The sequence below is a fragment of the Cetorhinus maximus genome, chromosome 23 (genome assembly GCF_964194155.1).
Source record: "Cetorhinus maximus chromosome 23, sCetMax3.hap1.1, whole genome shotgun sequence".
Classification (NCBI taxonomy): domain Eukaryota; kingdom Metazoa; phylum Chordata; class Chondrichthyes; order Lamniformes; family Cetorhinidae; genus Cetorhinus; species Cetorhinus maximus.
The window spans coordinates 42779878-42798386 of record NC_135901.1 but is presented as its reverse complement, the minus strand read 5'-3'; the positions used below and the strand labels follow the sequence as shown (position 1 = coordinate 42798386).

The window sequence follows — 18509 nt, the reverse complement described above, 5'->3', positions numbered from 1 at the left end:
GGACCCTTATAATTTTTACACCTCAATTAAATCTCCCCTTTTCCTCCCCTGTCCCAAAGAAAACAACCCAGCCTGTCCAGTCTTTCCTCAGAGTTAAAATTCTCCAGTCCTGCCAACATCCAGGTAAATCTCTTCTGCGCCCGCTCCAGTGTGAACACATCCTTCCTGTAATGTGCTGACTACAACTGGACTCAGTACTCTAGCTGTGCTCTAACTAGTGTTTTTTTATAGTTCTAGAATAACCGCGCTCTCACCTTCCATTAACTTCAATGTGATGGAAACTGACAGCTGGAATCTGTCAGCATTTGAAATATATTTACAAATGATTCAAGGGTTTCTTACAGTTGGGATCTTTCTCTGTTCTGTCCATTCGAGGTGTCAGATAACAGACTTTCTCCTGTGAATATCGAGCTGGTGTTTTGGGCCGTGATGTGTTTCCTTGTTCATCTTGTTGACTCTAAGTGGTGAACCTTGTGGATTCAGGCACCAGATACTCAAGCTCACAACAACAGATTGTCTCACGCTGACTTTATTAACAGCACCACAGTAATACAGACAGGGTATAGTTCCCCGATCCAGAGAACAGGTATAATGTTGGGGTAGACTCCTCATTGTTCGAGTGCCCAAACTGTAAATGATTTAATCATTTGCTGTGGGTCCTCTCCTGACTGAAGAGTTCGGTGTGGGCTCGACATGGACATCCACCGAACTGACCGTTCATATTGTTGTTGGTGGTGCTTGGGTTAACTTCTGCAGCTGCGCCACCTCTGACCTTCCTCTGGGCACGACGGATGTTGAGTTTGGTGTAGATGGTCCTCGAAACACGCTGAAGCAAATTTCAGTGCTTGCCTCCACATATACACTCATAGAGCACAGGAGAAGGCCATTCGGCCCATTGTGTCCACACTGCTCACAAAGTTCTGACTACACTAATCCCATTATCCAGCACTTGGCCCATAGCCCTGGAGGCTAAGGCAATGCCAGTGAATATTTAAATACTTCTAAAATGTTACAAGAGTTTCTGACTCAACCACCCAAATCATTTACACCCTTTCAGGCAGTGAGTTCTAGACTCCCACTACCCTCTGGGTGAAAAACCAATTCTCCTGAACTCCCCTCTTAGCCTTCTACCTCTTACCTTAAATCTATGCCCCCCGGGTTATTGACCCCTCTACTAATGTAAAAAGTGCCTTCCTATCCACCCAACTATGCCCCTCATAATCTTATACACCTCTATCAGGATCCCTTCGCTGCTCTAGGGAAAACAACCCCAGCATATCCAATCTTTCCTCATAGCTCAGACCCTCCAGCCCGGGCAGTATCCTGGTAAATCTCCTCTGCACCCTCTCCAGTGCTATCACATCCTTCCTATAATGTAGAGACCAGAACTCGGCTATACGACTGCAGTGTTTTCCAAGGAGAGACGATCTGCAATGCAAGAGTTTGTGAGGCTCCTTTTTTAGGGTGTCCTTGTATCGATTGTATTGAGCACCTTGATGTTGTTTGCCCTGATACAGTTCCCCATGGAAGATCAGCTTGGGAATTCTGTAATTGTCCATGTGGGAACATGGCCTGGCCATCGGAGCTGAATTTTCTGGAGGGTGGTCTCCAAGCTGTTGAACCCAGCATGATGGAGAACCTCGTTGTTTGTGATTTTTGTCCTGCCATCTAATTCTCAGGATGGACCTCGGGTGTCTTTGCTGGAAGTGTTCCAGAGCTTTGATGTGTCTCCAAGAGCAGACCCAGGATTCTGCTCCATACAGCAGGGTGGTCAGGACAATGGCCTGGTAAAGTTTGATTTTAGTTTTCAGTTTAATGCAATGCTGCTTCCAGATAGATAATACCATGGATTTAGACTAGATTGCACAGGAGTTCACGGGATATACAGCAGAGAACCAGGCCATTCAGCCCAATCAGTCCATGCTGCTGTTTACGCTCCACTCGAGCCTCCTCCCATTTTTTCTCAGCTAAATCTACCAATGTAATCATCTATTCCCTTCTTTCTCATAGAGCTATCCATTTCCCCCTGAAATGCACCCATTTTATTCACTTCTTGATCCAAATTCTATGCAATTCACCCCTGTCCCGAGCGGACAGGTCTTTGGCCCAGTGGGCGAGTGGGAGGGAGGGAAGCAGCAGAGGCAGCTGATCGGATTGTCTCAATCTTAGTGACAAAGAAGCTCCATGAGCTCCTCACACTTGTTGTTGGAGGTGAGGATGGAGGTGACAGGGGAGAGGCAGAGTCCTTCAAAAGGAACTAACTTGTGTTAAAGGTACTAAAAAGACTCAATACATTGTATTTAACACACAGCACTTCAAAAATACAAATGGCCCCCTATAACTGGGCTGGGGTTTATGAAGATCAACAGAAACTGACCCCAATGAACATAGTTTAGTCCTGGATGTAATTATCAGCAAATCCCAATCACTGTCGTTACTTGTGAACGTGTCGGTGCCTCAGCAGGTTGGATGATCGAGTGAATCCCTTCCCACACTCCGTACAGGTGAACAGTCTCTCCCCAGTGTGAATTCTCTGGTGTACCGTAAGGTCAGATGACCATCTGAACCCAGTCTCACAGTGAGAGCACCTGAATGGTCTCTCGTCAGTGTGAACACGTTGATGGGACATCAGGTTCCCGGAACTTTTAAAACACTTCCCGCAGTCTTGGCATTTAAAAGTTTTCTCTCCATTGTGAACTCGCTGGTGTTTCAGCAGGATGGATGGATCAATGCATCCCTTACCACACTCGGAGCAGGTGAATGGCCTCTCCCCAGGGTGAATTCGCTGGTGTCTCTGCAGGCTGGATAACTGAGTGAATCTCTTCCCACACTCTGAGCAGGTGAAGGGTCTTTCCCCAGTGTGAGTGTGTTGGTGTCTCAGCTGGTTAGATACACTGATGAATCCCTTCCCACACTCAGAGCAGTTGAATGGCCTCTCCCCAGTGTGAATTCGCTGATGTGTCAGGAGGTGGTGTAACTGAGTGAATCCCTTCCCACACTTGGAGCAGGTGAACGGTCTCTCCCCAGTGTGACTGCATCTATGAATTTCTGCCCTGAAAATGTTCTAGCAATCATGGGCGGCTTCCAATGTGATCGGACAGGCCACAGGATAAGTGTTCGACATTTCCTTCTAGCATTCTGTGGGAATCAGCCGAGATCATTCTCCTGCATCGGAAACTACAGTCAAAGGGGCTGCACTTTTATCTGTTTGTTTAATGGTCGTAATTAATATGAATGGGTGACGCAACCTCACTTGTTTGTTCAAAGTTAGACAAGCACATTCTAGGCTCCCTAATTGTGCCTTTGGGGGGGTTAAATATCAGTTATAATCATGCCCACTTCAATAGTCGAACAGAGTTTGGGTGCTTCTCGCCGCTGCTCCTCACAGAAGATGCACTATCCATCGGACCGCTCTATACCATATACTACACCGCCCTCGCCGCTGTCGCAGTCCCAGGTAAAACGTGTCTCAGTTTTCTTTGCTTCTCAGTCTATGTTCCTCTTTCACAGGGGTTTGGCATCGCTGGCGAGGCCACCCATGTATTGGCCATCCCTAATGAAGGTGATGGTGGACCGTATCCTTGAACCGCTGCTGTCCATGTGGATTGTGAGAAGCTGGGGAGATTTCCAACCGGAGCGGCCTCACTCACACCGAACTGTTTCTGGTCAATTCTGCAAAGTCAGCGATTATAGATTTTTCATTATCGTTATTACTGTTAGCGTTACTCGATCACGGGATTGGAGAGGAGCCGACTGGGCCGGCATATAACGCCCCTCCCTAATCGCCCTTGAGGACTGAGTGTCTTGCTGGGCCATTTCAGGGGGCAGTTAAAAGAGTCAACCACATTAGCGGTGGGTCTGGAGTCACATGTTGGGCAGACCGGTTAAGGACGGCAGATTTCCCTCCCTAAAGGGACATTAGTGAACCAGATGGGTTTTTACAACAATGTGCGATAGCTTCATGGTCACCATGACTGAGGCGAGCCTCAGGCTTTTTAATTGAATTTAAATTGGAGCGAGGCTGTTTAAGGTCAATTGCCAGGGAGCACTTCCCTTTTCTTCATTCTTTCTCGGGACCTGGGCGTCGCTGGCAGAGCCAGCATTTGCTGCCTACCCTTAACTACCCTGGAACTGAATGTCTTTCTCGGCCATTTCAGGGGGCATTTAAGAGTAAACCACATTGCTGTGGGTCTGGAGTCACGTGTAGGCCAGACTGGGTAAGGGCGGCAGATTTCCATCCCTAAAGGGACATTAGTGAACCTGATTGTTTTTTTTTAAAGTTGTGGTTAGTTACAATTGTCCTGGTCAGCATTATGGAAACTAGCTTTATAATTCCTGGCTGTATTAATCAATTCCAACATTACCATGAGGACACTATCTACCCTCAACATGCGAAATGTTAGGTACAATAAATCAGCGATATCCGACATTCAATGTCGCTCAGCCCTGTTGACTTTGACTCTAAGTCAGGGTCACTCCAACTCTTACATTAGGGTCTCGCCGATCCCCAACATCGAACACGACGGTCCCTCACCAGGGAACATGATCGCTCCTGGCTTCAGAGAGAGGCACGAGTGTTAGGCCAAGTTAGTACAGTGGAGAATCAGTTCATTTTTAAACCTTCGACAGACCCTCCTCTTCCCACCTGGAGTCTGTCCTTTATATCCCAGCTGCAGGCCATTCAGCCCACTGTCAATGCTAGCTCCCACGGAGCAGCCCCATTCATTCCCATGCAGCTACTATAGCCCAGAGAGCTGCCTTGCCTCAAGGGCCCAGTTTCATTCAGAAATCAATCATTTCCACTTGGATCATCCTGGTGATCAGCGAGTTCCAGGTCATTACCACTTGCTGTGTCAAAGCGTTCATGTCCCCACCTCACCACTCCGCTGCCATTCCTCACCCAAGAGGCAATGGGTACTGTAAAAGGTATGGGCCCTGACAATATTCCAGCTATAGTAATGAAGTCTTGTGCTCCAGAGCTTGCCGCACCCCTAGCCAAGCTCTTTCAGTAGATCTAGTACACTGGCATCTACCCGGCTGTGTGGAAATTTTGCCCAGTGCGCAAAAAGCAGGACAAATCGAAACCAGCCAATTGCCACCCCATCAGCCTGCTCTCGATCATCAGTGAGGGGTCATCAGTGCTATCAAGCAGCACTTTAGTAATAATCTGCTCACTGTCGCCCAGTTTGGGTTCTGCCAGGGACACTCAGCTCCTGACCTCATTACAATCTTAGTTCAAACATGGACAGAAGAGCTGAACTCTCGAGATGAAGTGCGTGTGACTGCCCTTGATATCAAGGAGCCCTAGCAAAACTGGAGTCAATGGGAATCAGGGGGAAAACTCTCCGCTGGATGGAGTCATACCTAGCACAAAGGGAGATGGCTTTAGTTGTTGGTGGTCAGTCAACTCAGCTCCAGGACTTCACTGCAGGAGTTCCTCAGGGCAGAGTCCTTGGCCTAACCATCTTCAGCTACTTCATCAATGACCTTCCTTCCATCATAAGGTCAGAAGTGGGAATGTTCGATGATGATTGCACAATGTTCAGCACCATTCGTGACTCCTCAGACACTGAAGCAGTCCATGTCCAAATGCAGCAAGACCTGGATAATATCCAGGCTTGGGCTGACAAGTGGATAGTCACAATCACACCACACAAGTGTCAGGCAATGACCCTGTCCAACAAGAGAGGACCTAACCATCCCTTGACATTCAATGGGATTACTGTCACTGAATGCCCGACTATCAACATCCTGGCGGTTACCCTTGACCATAAACTGAACTGGACTATCGACATAAATACCATTTCTACAAGAGCAGGTCAGAGGCTGTGAATCCTGTGGCGAGTAACCCACCTCCTGACTGCCTAAAGTCTGCCCACAATCTACAAGGCACAAGTCAGGAGTGTGATGGAATACTCCCCACTTACCTGCGTGAGTGCAGCTCCCACTGCACTCAATAATCTTGACACGACCGAGGACAAAGCAGCCGGTTGATCGACACCACATCCACAAACACTCACTCCCTACACCACCGACGCACAGTAGCAGCAGTGTGGACCATTTACAAGATGCACTGCAGGAACTCACCAAGGATCCTTCGGCAGCACCTTTCAAACCCACGGCCACTACCATCTAGTAGGACAAGGGCAGCAGACACAAGGGAACACCACCTCCTGGAAGTTCCCCTCCAAGTCACTCATCATCCTGAGTTAGAAATATATAGCCGTTCCTTCACTGTCGCTGGGTCAAAACCCCGGAACTACCCAACAGCATTGTGGGTGTATCTACACCACATGGATTGGTTTCATTTGTCCTTTAGTGAAAAAAACCTGCCATCCTCACCTGGCCTACATATGACTCCAGACCCACAGCAAGTGTGGTTGACACTTAACTGTCCCCTGACATGACGCTCACAATTAGGGGTGGACAGCAAATCCTGACCTTGGTTCAAGGCAGTAGGTCATCACCACCTTCAAGGGCAATTAGGGATGGGTTATAAATGTTGGCCCAGCCAGTGAAGCCCACATCCTGCAAACAAATAAAAATTTACCCTGTCTCATGGTTCTGAATTCAACCGCCTCTGAATTCCACCTGGGGGAGATGGAGGATTAGTGGTAACCTCACGGGACTAGTAATCTAAAGAGCTAACCGAATGCCCATTGGTTCAAATCCCACTACAGCAGTTCGTGGAATTTAAGTTCACCAGGTCTAGAAAATGAAGCTCGTCTCAGTAATGGCGCCGATGAAACTCATCGATTGTTGTAAAAACCCATCTGGTTCACTAGTGTCCTTTAGGGAAGGAAACATGTTGTCCTTACCCGGTCTAGCCTACATGTGATGCCAGACCCACCACAAATGTGGCTGACTCTTAAATGCCCCATGAAATTTGCCCCCAGCAGGCCACTCTGTTCAGTGGCAATTAGGAGTGGACAGAAAATGCTGGCCTTGCCAGTGATGCCCACATACCATAAAGAGAAAAACAAAATAAAATGGGACACCTGCTAGAGTTCAGTGCTCAGTACTGCACAGCCCTATTGGGCCTAGGGTGGAGCTTCAATCCGGACATCATCCTCGGTAGAATACCTAATGCTAAAGTGATCATTTAAGGGCCTGACAGACTATTTCACACTCACATTGCGCTGAGTAAAACATTTCAGGATCTAAAGACAAGACACATGGTGGGTACATTTCAATGAAAATCATTAATATTTAGAAAAGATTAAAGCATTTCAAAAATTCTAAAATCTCATGCATCGCAAATGGATACAGTGCCCCAGGATGAGCCCAACAGTAATGGGAAATGTGGGAAGAGGTTCAGGCAGTGAGAGGGAGACAGCGCACGAGCAATATCAGAAACGGTGGACATGGTCATTCAGAACAGACCTTCGCCATTCAAGTCATTTCAACTGGTCAACTTGACCGAATATAGAACAAAGGGACAAATGGAAGGCGGCGATTTAAGAAACTTTAAAAAATATGAACTGACCTGGTGACAAATATGAGCCGTGAATGCATTAAGGAGAGAGTGTATGGTACTTGGCAAACACTCGGCTGTTAACAATATTTCACTGAGGACAGTTTATGTTGGCGGGCGGATGCCGATGGGGCAGAAGACGTTCCATTCTGCATTTCACCAGCAGTCGCCCAAGGACAAGTTCAAGCACAAGTGAGTGGTGACGAATTCAAAGGTAATAGATGGCAGACACATTCGTTCAGGATAAATCGAGGCTCACTGGTCTCCAGATCGCCCTCTTGGCCAGGAATTGGCCCATCTCACTGAAAGAGGGGAACACGGGTGGAAAGAATTCATTCTCAAGGGGGTTGAGATCTGTCAGGCTAACCTCCCATCCCCCTCAGTCTGTCATGGACACCACTGAGGCCCCCACCCCCAGCGATATTCAGTCAACTGGAGCTGCGATCCTCATATTCATGTCGTGAGTAGGGGGTGACCAGGGTCTCAGTTTGCTGGTTAATCACACTGCAGTCCCATATCAGTGACTCGTACATGGAACAGCATTAAGCTGCTAACAGGGATGCAACTGAAGTGATATTGACAACAGACATAAACCAGGGACAGTTGTCGATTTATTGGTCCTTTGGCATGTTTAATTCATTTCACATGATGTGGGCATCACTGGCTGGGCCAGCATTTATTGCCCTTCCCTAGTTGCCCTTTAGAAGTTGGTGGTGAGCTGCCTTCTTGAGCCGCTGCAGTCCATGTGGTGTAGGTACACCCACAGTGCTGTAAGGGAGGGAGTTCAGGATTTTGACCCAGCGACAGTGAAGGAGCGGCGATATCTTTCCAAGTCAGGATGGTGACTTACTTGGAGGGGAACTTCCAGGTGGTGGTGTTCCCATGTGTCTACTGCCCTGGTCCTTCTAGATGGTAGTGGTCATGGGTTTGGAAGGTGCTGTCAAAGGAGCCTTGGTGAATTCCTGCAGTGCATCTTGTAGATGGCACACACTGCTGCTACTGTGCGTCGGTGGTGGAGGGAGTGAATGTTTGTGGATGGGGTGCCAATTAAGTGGGATGCTTTGGTGTCAAGCTTCTTGTTTTTGTGTTTAGGAGCTGTATTCATCCAGGCAAGAGGAGGGTGTTCCATCACCATTCTGACTTGTGCCTTTAGATGGTGGACAGGCTCTGGGGAGTCAGGAGGTGAGTTACTCGTCGCACAATTCCCAGCCTCCCTGACCTGTTCTTGTGGCCACAGTATTTATATGGCTAGCCCAGTTTAGTTTCTGGTCAATGGTGACCTCCAGGGTGCTGACAATGCATTTATGATACATGATACAAGTATTCCAGCTGAATAATTTTAGATAAATGGACTTATTCAGTGGCAAAGAATACCGCATGAATGAATTAAAAGGGTCAAAGTCTCCCCTCAAACCCGTTTCATTGTCTTGTGATTAAAGTGATACAACCCCACCCTCTGCTGGCAGCTCACCGCCACTACAGGCGGTGCTGTTTGCCAGCCTCAGAGAAGTTCAGTTACTGCACGGCTGCATTTGAAAACATATTGATGAATTGTGAATATGGAACAATACTATGCGGGATTGAAGTTTGCAGGAGGGTTGGCTCTTTTACCACCTGACCCTGTACATGAACTCTCTCATCATTCCCCGTTGGAGGTATTGGCTGGAGCTGGTTGTTGGGAGTTATTTCAGACTGCAATGTGCACATTTGGTAGTTATCAGACTCTAATCTCATTGGAGTAGTTAAACGTTGCTGTATTTTGTAATTCCTCTGCAATACATTGTTAATGTTCAACCCGACACATTGCACCTTTTTGAAGATTTTTTTTACCACTTATGTCTCCAAGAAGGTGTTCTCCATTTCTCACATTCTTTGTCCTAGTGGGGAAATTATACATATCAAACACAAACAATATACGGGAGAGAATTTATTTTCACATCTTTACAGCCTGGTCATAGAATCTAAAACACGGGGACCGTTCTCAGGATAAGGGGCCGAATATTTTGGTCTGAGATGTGGAGAAATTACTTCACTCAAAGGGTGGTGAACCTTTGGAACTCTACCCCAGAGAGCTCTGGATTCTCCATCCACGTAAGGTCGGGATAGGCAGAGTTACAGTGTCTCGGGGATTTAAGGGATATGGGCAAAGGGCGGGAACATGGAGTTGAAGCCCTGGTTCAGAATGACGCAGCAGGTCGATGGCCATTCCGCCTTCTCCTGCTCCTGTTCTTGTGTTCCTGTAAGAATCAATGTTAACGGCTTCAATGCTTTCGAGAGTCTGCTCCATAGATCGACCACCCAGTGGAATAACAGTCCGAACTTTCCAGGGCCGTAAGAGGCAGGCTGGAAGGCGGCAAGGCTGGCACTTTGCCGGGGAAGGCGTCAGGAAGCGTGGAAAGATGGAATCTGTGTCCTTGCCAGGGCCTCATTTGCTATGCTCATTGTTGAAAGATCATCAACTCTTGTCAGTCAGAAACCACTGTTTTTTTTTCAAAACAGGTTTTTTTTTCCATATGTGATATTTCCTTCCTTCATTCCTTATCTGCATGTGACACATTTTGAATTCCTCTCCGAGGAATGTTATCCATTGCCTTTCTGCTTATTTTTCAAGTATTTAAATCCACCCATAGCTTACCCTGATAAGATGTGCACCTATCGTGTTCATTAGCCTTTCCCCCCGCTGCATTTGTAAGCATTAATCTTCTGGCTTCATTTATTATCATCTTAAACTAATGCAGAATGAAACAGAACAATGTGGGATCCCAGCGTTAATATCCTTCCAGTACGAATACAATCCCTGTAAACTTACAAGCTGGAATCTATCAATCAACTAATTCCGATTCCCTTGCAGGCCTCCCTCTGATTGTGGCGATATTTCTTCCAGGGTCCCATCCTTTCCAGAGGAACTGTTTAGAAAGCCTGCAGGAATCCAAATGCATCACATCCACTGTCTATCTTGACCCATGAAGCTCGTTTTGCTCACGTTCAAAGTGATCAGCCAACTAGATAAGCAAGTCCTTTCCTTCATGGACACTTACTGGCTACAATGAAAGGTTCTACTTCTCTCCACATGCCCCATAAACTTTCCTTTCTAAAGGGTTTACGAGGGGTAACCCATGGTCTGTGACTTCCTGACTCACTTTTGCGAACATTTTATCAAAGAACAATAAACGCTGTATTTTATTTTATCTGCTCGCCAGGTGTCTTTGCAGAATTCATTCATTTTTCATTGCTTTATGACTGAGAACCTGCGGATTTCTCGCTTATTTCTGTAAAAATCCGCGGATGCATCTTATCTGGGCCGTGGAGTGATTCAGCTGAATTTCCACAGCTCTTCATCAACCATGCTGGTGCTAATATAATAAATGAACAATTTATCACTGAATGTCCTATGATATCATTTGCGGATCAAATGTTCATATTAACTGTTCCCTCTTTCATAGAAGATGAAACAAAAATACATATTTACCGCAATTATAGCCCGGCTGGCATCAGTTGTGTTGCCCTCACTCGATCGTATTTTCGCACTCCACCTATGTTATTTTCTTGCAACAACAACACAAATATATTAGCGTTTTCTTCCCTTGCCATACCCTGACTGAAAGGAGATTTGTTAAAGTTGTCCTGAATCATGACGGTCCGGACAGAGTAGGCAGGGAGAAAGAGTTCCCAATGGTGGAAGATTCGAGAACAAGAGGGCACAGATTTAAGATAATTAGGAAAAGAAGCAACGGCGACATTTAAAAATAAATTTGTTTTCGCGCAGTGAGTGGTTAGGATTTGGAGTGGACAGGCTGAGTGTGTGGTGGAGGCAGATTCAATTGATGCTTTCAAAAATACATTGCATCATTTTCGGAAAAGGAAAAAATGCTGGACTAGGGGGAAAAGAGTGGATCTAGGTCAATTGCTCCTTTAGATGGTTAGCACGGGCTAGACAACTTGCCTCTTACTTTTCTGTAAGAATTCTTCGATTCTATGATTGATATCAGAAACAGTAAATTAAATCAGCATTTCCACAGCAGCTGCAATAGCAAGGTTTGTCCAGCAGATGGAACCGAAACCGTGATTGCTCAAATTGCGTGAGGCCGACATTTCTCAATGATAAAAACAAAAAGCTAAAAGCTACTGCGGATGCTGGAAATCCAAAACAAAAACAGAATTACCTGGAAAAACTCAGCAGGTCTGGCAGCATCGGCGGAGAAGAAATCAGTTAACGTTTCGAAACGTTAACTGATTTCTTCTCCGCCGATGCTGCCAGACCTGCTGAGTTTTTCCAGGTAATTCTGTTTTTGTTAGGCATTTCTCAATGGTTGCTGCATTGGCCCTGTCTCCATTCATATCAAACTAGACCCCGTGCCTGTTTAAATATCACTAGGTGGTGTCATTGATTATATTAGAGGAGGTTATGTCTCAATTATTTCTGTATTCGGCCCAATCTCTGCTGTTAGCATACTCAACCAAGGCCCTCTTTCTGTTCTGTGACACACTCTCAGTTATGACTGCACGGAACCCTGCCTCAGCTAATCACAAAACGTCATGTCCCAATTGTTAATGCCTTGTAAAATGTTCCCCTTTGTACTTAACTGGGACATGTGCTTGTTTGCATTACACGAGGCTTTCCCTCAGTTATTACTTGAGTTGACCCTGCCATGTTCATATTAAGCCAGAGGAAGTAACAGTTAATGCTGCACAAGTCCATGTTCTGTTTATATAACACGATGCCCTGTCTCTGTTGTTAGTGCTGACAGGCTGGTTAATAAAGCGTATGGTATCTGAGGCTTTATAAATTGGGGCACAGAGTTCAAAAGCAAAGAGTTTTTCGAACAATGTTAAAGTCTCAACATGAGCATTTGCGTCCAGTTCTGGGCACCACACTTTCGGAAAAGTGTGAACGTATCAGTGAGAAAGTAGGAAAGATTCACGAGAATGGTTCCAGGGATGGGGACATTCAGTTAAACTGGTTGATTAGAGGAATTGGGAATGCTTTCCATAGAGAAGAAAAGGTTGAGGCAGAATTTATAGATGTATTCAAAATCTAGATGGGTCTGGACAGAGTAGAAAGTAGAAAAAGGTCCAATTGATGGAAGGATGGAGAACCAAGAGGCACAGATTTTAAGTTAATTGGGAAAATAAGCGTTAGCGACACGAGGAAACGTTTTTGTTCATGCAGCGAGTGGATAGGACCTTCAATGGACCGCGTGAGGATGTGAGTGAGGCCGTGACAATCGAAACATTCAAAATGGAATTGGATAATTATATGAAAAGGAGGAAAACATCTGGCCTACGGGGAGCAGACAGAGGGTGGCAGGAGATGAACTAATCCTTCACAGGACAAGAACATTAAGAACGAACGGAATGGCCTATAAGTAGTGATAATACTACGAATATTATAGGGTTTTATGTTGATATGAAATAATTTTTATGTTACCTTTACAGCTCAGTTTGAGTTTCTGCTACTGAGGCTATATAGATTTTAGGCTTGGAGCAGGAACTGGTGTTATTGCCTTAATTACTTTAAGGTACAGGCAAGCCTAGGTTCAATGAATTATATTTGTTTTATTTGAATTGTGAAAATGAGGGATTATTTCTCAGTTTCAAAGGGATGAACAAAAAGGGTGAATTCAGCAGCTTTATCTTAACATGACACCTCATCTTAAAACTAAACGATCTATGATTTGGTTCAATTGATGAACCATATCCGTAGAGCAGAAGATCTGTATTGGAGGGCAGCCTTCCTCTTAGCATAACTGTAGGAAGTGTTACCAATAACGTATCGTATCTCTGGTATGGTGCTAAAACAAGTGTTGACGTGGCTATATACGATAAGTTGTATTATTGATAAGAATATGTAACATTGTTTGCAATAGCTCTGTATTTACAATGGTGTGTTGTTTGCTCACAATTGAATATACATCCGGGGGCCCAGGGAATAAGAGATGCAGATTTGTCTTCAGTGTTCATGGCTTTAGATCCAGAGATGAAGTGACACCAAATGAGCCTCACCCCAAGCCAATGAAAGAGGTTAATTTTGATTCTTTCCAAATAATAGCACATTCACAAATAAAGAAGTACTATTTGATAGCCATTGCAGACATGGCTGCATGAGGACATAGATTGGAATCAATATCAAAGTGCATTTTGGAAGGACATGAAGAGAAGAAATGGTAGAGGGGTGGATCCGCTAGTTAATGATGATTTAGCATAATAGAGACGGATGACCAAGCTCTTGAAAGCAAGATGTGGAAACGGTTTGGATAGAGATGAAAAATGGGAAAGTAAAGAAATCGCTTGTAGGAGTCGTGTGCAGGCCTCCTAATAGTAACCACACGGTAGCATGAAGGAAGAAATAATGGGAACTTGTCGGAAAGTCACGACCATAATCATGGGAGATTTTAAACTACGTATAGACGGGAAACGTCAGATGGGCAAAGGTAGCCCAGATGAGGAGCTGATAGAATGCTTCCGGGATTGTTTCTTAGTTTTCGAGAGAGCGGGCTATATCAAACCTGGAATTGTGCAACGTGATGGGATTAATTAATGGCCTCATGGTGAAGACGCCCCTCGGTGGCAGTGACCATCGTATGATTGAATTTTACATTCTGTTTGAGGGAGAGAGGAGTGGGTCCGAGATTGTGTTTTTAAGGCTAAATGAGGGCAATTATGAGGGCATGAAAGCTGAACTGACTAAAGTGAATTGGCAAATTAAGTTAATGGATAGGTCAATAGAGAAGTAATGGTAAACATTTTAGGGCATATATCAAGATACACAGGATAGATATATTCCAGCGAGTAAAAAAAAATGTCCAGGGGACGACACACCATCCGTGGTTAACTAGAAAGGTGAACGAGAGTACCAAACTTAAATAAAACAAATATATGATTGTGCAATGATAGATGGAATGCCAGTAGATTGAGCAGAAGATGACTAAATTTTAAATAAGGAGCGGAATAAAATAGAATACGACAGAAAGTTAGCCACAAATATAAAAACAGATAGTAAGAGCTTCCATGAATTTTTTTTTAATAAAGAAACGAGTTATCAAATTGAGCGTTTGCACCAGAGAAAGTGACTCTGAAGAATTGATAATGGAAACCACGGAAATGGCAGATGAATCGAACAGGTACTTTGCATCAGTCGTTGCTACAGAGGATACAATTAACATTCAGCGGAGGTCCATTTAGTTTGGGATAGAAAAGGGAAGGAGACAGAAAGCGGGAAACTGCAGGCCAGTTAGCTTGACATCTGTTATAGGGAAAATGTTAGAAGCTACTATGAAAAAAGGCTGTAGCAGATACCTTTGATAAGTTCAAGGTAATCAGGGAGAGCCAGCATGATTTTGAGGAAGTAACATAGGCTGTGGATAAATGAGAACCGATGGATATACGGCAGTAAGGTTGGCAGAAGGCATTGGATAAAGTGCCACATTAAAGGTTATTGAGGAAAACAAAAGCCCATGGTATATAGGGTAACATATTAGCATGGATAGAAGATTGGCTGGCTAACAGGAAGCAGAGAGCAGGCATAAATGGAATTTTCAGGTTGGCAAGGTGTAACGAGTAGTGTGCCAAAGCACTCAGTGCTAGGACCTCAACTGTTTACAATTTATATAAATGAGTTGCATGAAGGGATGGATGGGATGGTTGCCAAATTTCCTGATGACACAAAGATAGGTAGGAAAGTAAGTTGTGAAGAGGACACAAGGAGGCTACAAAAAGACTTAGATAGTTAAAGTGAGTGGGCAAAGGTCTGGCTAATGGAGTATAATATTGGAAATTTGAAATTGTCCATTTTGGCAGGAAGAATAAAGGAGAAGCATATTATCTAAATGGAGAGATTGCAGAGCTCTGAGATTCAGTGATCTGGATGTCTTAGTGTGTGAATCCTAAAAGGCTATAGAAAGTTATCATTTATTGCAAGGGGAATTGAATTAAAAAGTAGGGATGCTATGCTTCGGTTAAACAAAGCACTAATGAGACCACATCTGGAGTATTGTGTGCAGTTTTGGTCACCTTATTTAAGGAAGGATGTAAATGAGTTAGAATCAGTTCAGAGAAGGTTTACCAGACTCATACCTGGAATGGGCGGATTGTTTTATGAGGAACGATTAGACAGGCTAGGCTGGAGTTTAGGAGAGTAACAGGCGACTTGGATGAAACTTGTAAGATCCTGGGGGTCCTTGACAGGGTGGATGTGCAGAGGTTGATTCCTCTTATGGGAGAACCTGGAACTAGTGGTCACTGTTTAAAAATAAGGGGCTACTCATTTAAACTGTAGATGAGACGATTTGTATTTATCTCTGTGGGTCTTGAGTATTTGGAACTCTCTTCCTGAAAATATCGCTTAATAAATTTTACGTGATCCATAAATACCACAAATTGGGAACTTGTTCGGTCAGGCACAATTGAATACTCCATTATTATAAATAAGGAATTCGGAACGTAGATATTTTAACTAAAATGGTTTTATATCTCAAAATCTCCTAAGCTTTACAGGCCTCCTTCTGTGCTGCAAGCATTCCATGATTCAGTGATTTATATTTTTATCAATGACATCACAAGCATTAACTAAAATTGGCATTTACACGGCATTGACAATAGCAACGTGTGTCTAGCAGATGGCAGTGAAGCCGAGGTACTTTACATTAAACAGGCATTGTCTCAATTGTTACCGAAATGGGCGCTATCTCTATTCACATTAAACTAGACTCCGTCTCTGATCATATCACAGGGTCATATTTCTGATCTTTTTTCAGCAGGTCATGTCTATTTGTTTCCTTACTTAGCCAAATCTCTGTTGTTGATATACTGGATCCGGGCCCTCTTTATATTATATCAAACCTTCTCTCAGTTATGACTGCACTGAATCATCTCTCAGCTAACATGACATTAGGTCATGTCTCAATTGTTACCTAACTAGGCCCTGCCTCTTTTAATACTAAACCAGAACATGCTCACGTTTGCATCACACGAGGCTGTGTCTCAGTTTTTACTCTGCCACGTTTATACTAAACTTGACACTTTCACAGTTAATGCTGTGCATATAAATTTCTCTGTTTATATCACACAATGTCCTTTCTCTGTTACTATTGTACTATACCATTTCCCTCTCATTGCTGCACTTGTCCATGTTTCTATTGATATTAATCTAGGAACTTGGCTGGGAATGATCGAACTAGGCCTTATTTTAATTTATATTGCATAAGTTCCTTTATCAAGTAAAACTGCACTAGTCCCTGTTTCATCTTCCTTAAACTAGATCTTGTCTCCTTTATTACTTCGTCAGTCCATGTCTCTGTTGAAATTACACACGCTACTGTCTCATCTATTACTGCACCCTGCACTGCCTCACTTTATAATCCACGAGATAACATTTCTGTTTACGTCACACTAGATCATTTCTCTGTTCATATCAAACTAGATCATGTCTCTGCTTACATTCCGCTGGACGTTTCCTTACATGTGTTTATATTGAAATAGGCCCTGTTTTTGCATATACATTGCAGACCATGCCTGTGATTATATTACACAAGGCAACGTCTGTTATTAATACACTGGACCTTGTCTCAGTAATTATTGAATTTGACCCAGTTTCCTTTTATATTATTGAAGATGTTGTATCAATATTTGGTGCACTCCGCCCTGCCTCAGTATTACTGCACCTGACCCTGTCTCGGTTTATATCCAAATGGATCCTATCATAATATTACACCAGTTCCTGTCTCAGATACATCAGTACTTGGGCCCATCTCAGTTGTTCTGGAACTATACCATGTCTCTTTTTGTATTACATACGGCAAAGTCCCAGTTCTTACTGCGCTGGAGTAATGGTCCCTATATACAGCACTAAGCTTTGTTTTAGTTGTTGCTGCACTACTCCATGTCCCTGCTTATATTACATTAGCCCTATCTGTTTATACTCTACCAGACCATGTCTCACGTTACAGAAGACGCAGTCGCAGTTATTATTGCACTAGACCCTGCCTTTTTAATGCTAAACTAGACCCCTTTTCTGTTTATATTTCACGAGTCCCGATCTCTATTACTACTTCAGAAGACCATGCCTTAGCTTAAATTAAGCTAGTTCCAGTCACAGGTATTACTGCGCCAGGCTGTGTCTATGTGAAATAGAGAGATAATGTAAATAAAGGTAATGAGCTAGAAAATGGTCCCTGGCCTTGGCCAAAAATGGGCGGCATGAGATCGGCGGCCCATTCAATGCAGCGTTTGATATTCAGTTTCATTATAGTCGACAGTATCATGTATCAGATACCATCTGTTCTGTCTGTTTTCACGAAAAGAGTCATTCTTCATACTTGTAATGTAATTCCTCAAAGATAAATAATTCATCGTCACAATTTTTTTGGCATTTCATGTTCTCTTATTCAAATTGTGGCTGCCGATCTTTTAATGCAGAAAAAAACAATATTGGTCGCATTTTCTATGCGGTACCATTGTGTAGAAAGTTATGGCATACTGGCCATTTCATTACTAAGATGAAGGAGCCAGTCCCCAATCTCTCTCTCGCCCCTATATCTGATGCAGCGCATAACTCACTGTCCGCCTGTTTGTCTGTCCGTCTCTCTCTCTCTCTCACACCCACACACACACACACCTCACCGTCTTTCTGCAACTCCAGTGAATGTGTTAACACCCCAAAAAGAACAATTCATGTATTTCAACCGAAGATCGTTTAATATTGTAACTATTTATTAATAACCATTCTGTTGTGTGCTCTTGTTTTTAAAGTGATTTCAGACTGTCCATGTCATTTCCCAGCTCGACTAATCTGTCTCAGGTGATCAGGTGGAATGTGGATTACATCACCTCGAGAATAAGGGCAGCTTATTGGCAAATGATCACATCAGCATCTGAAGCTCCTGTCTATACTATGAGTCTGTGATCATTTGTGGAAGCAATGTGGACAAATTGAAACTGTACCTGTTGTGAGGTTAATACAACTGTAATTCTGTGATTGATTACTCCTAGGGATGGAAAGGATTGAAACATTCCTTGATCTCCGGGAATTTTCACTCTT

At 44.0% G+C, this 18509-nt stretch overlaps 2 protein-coding genes across 2 annotated transcripts in view; both read right to left on the bottom strand.

Annotated features, from left to right (window-relative positions):
• Positions 1-18509, bottom strand: part of LOC144698012 (uncharacterized) — a 621009-nt gene that overhangs the window by 134312 nt on the left and 468188 nt on the right. The gene's annotated exons all lie outside the window — the stretch shown is intronic.
• The window catches only part of LOC144698011 (uncharacterized), a 360246-nt gene that overhangs the window by 82659 nt on the left and 259078 nt on the right, over positions 1-18509 (bottom strand). The window contains exons 5-6 of the mRNA XM_078569955.1: positions 2743-2989; positions 392-397 (exon numbers count right to left, since the gene is read on the bottom strand). Coding sequence (XP_078426081.1) covers positions 392-397; positions 2743-2989 — 253 coding nt within the window. The remainder of the gene's footprint in view (positions 1-391; positions 398-2742; positions 2990-18509) is intronic.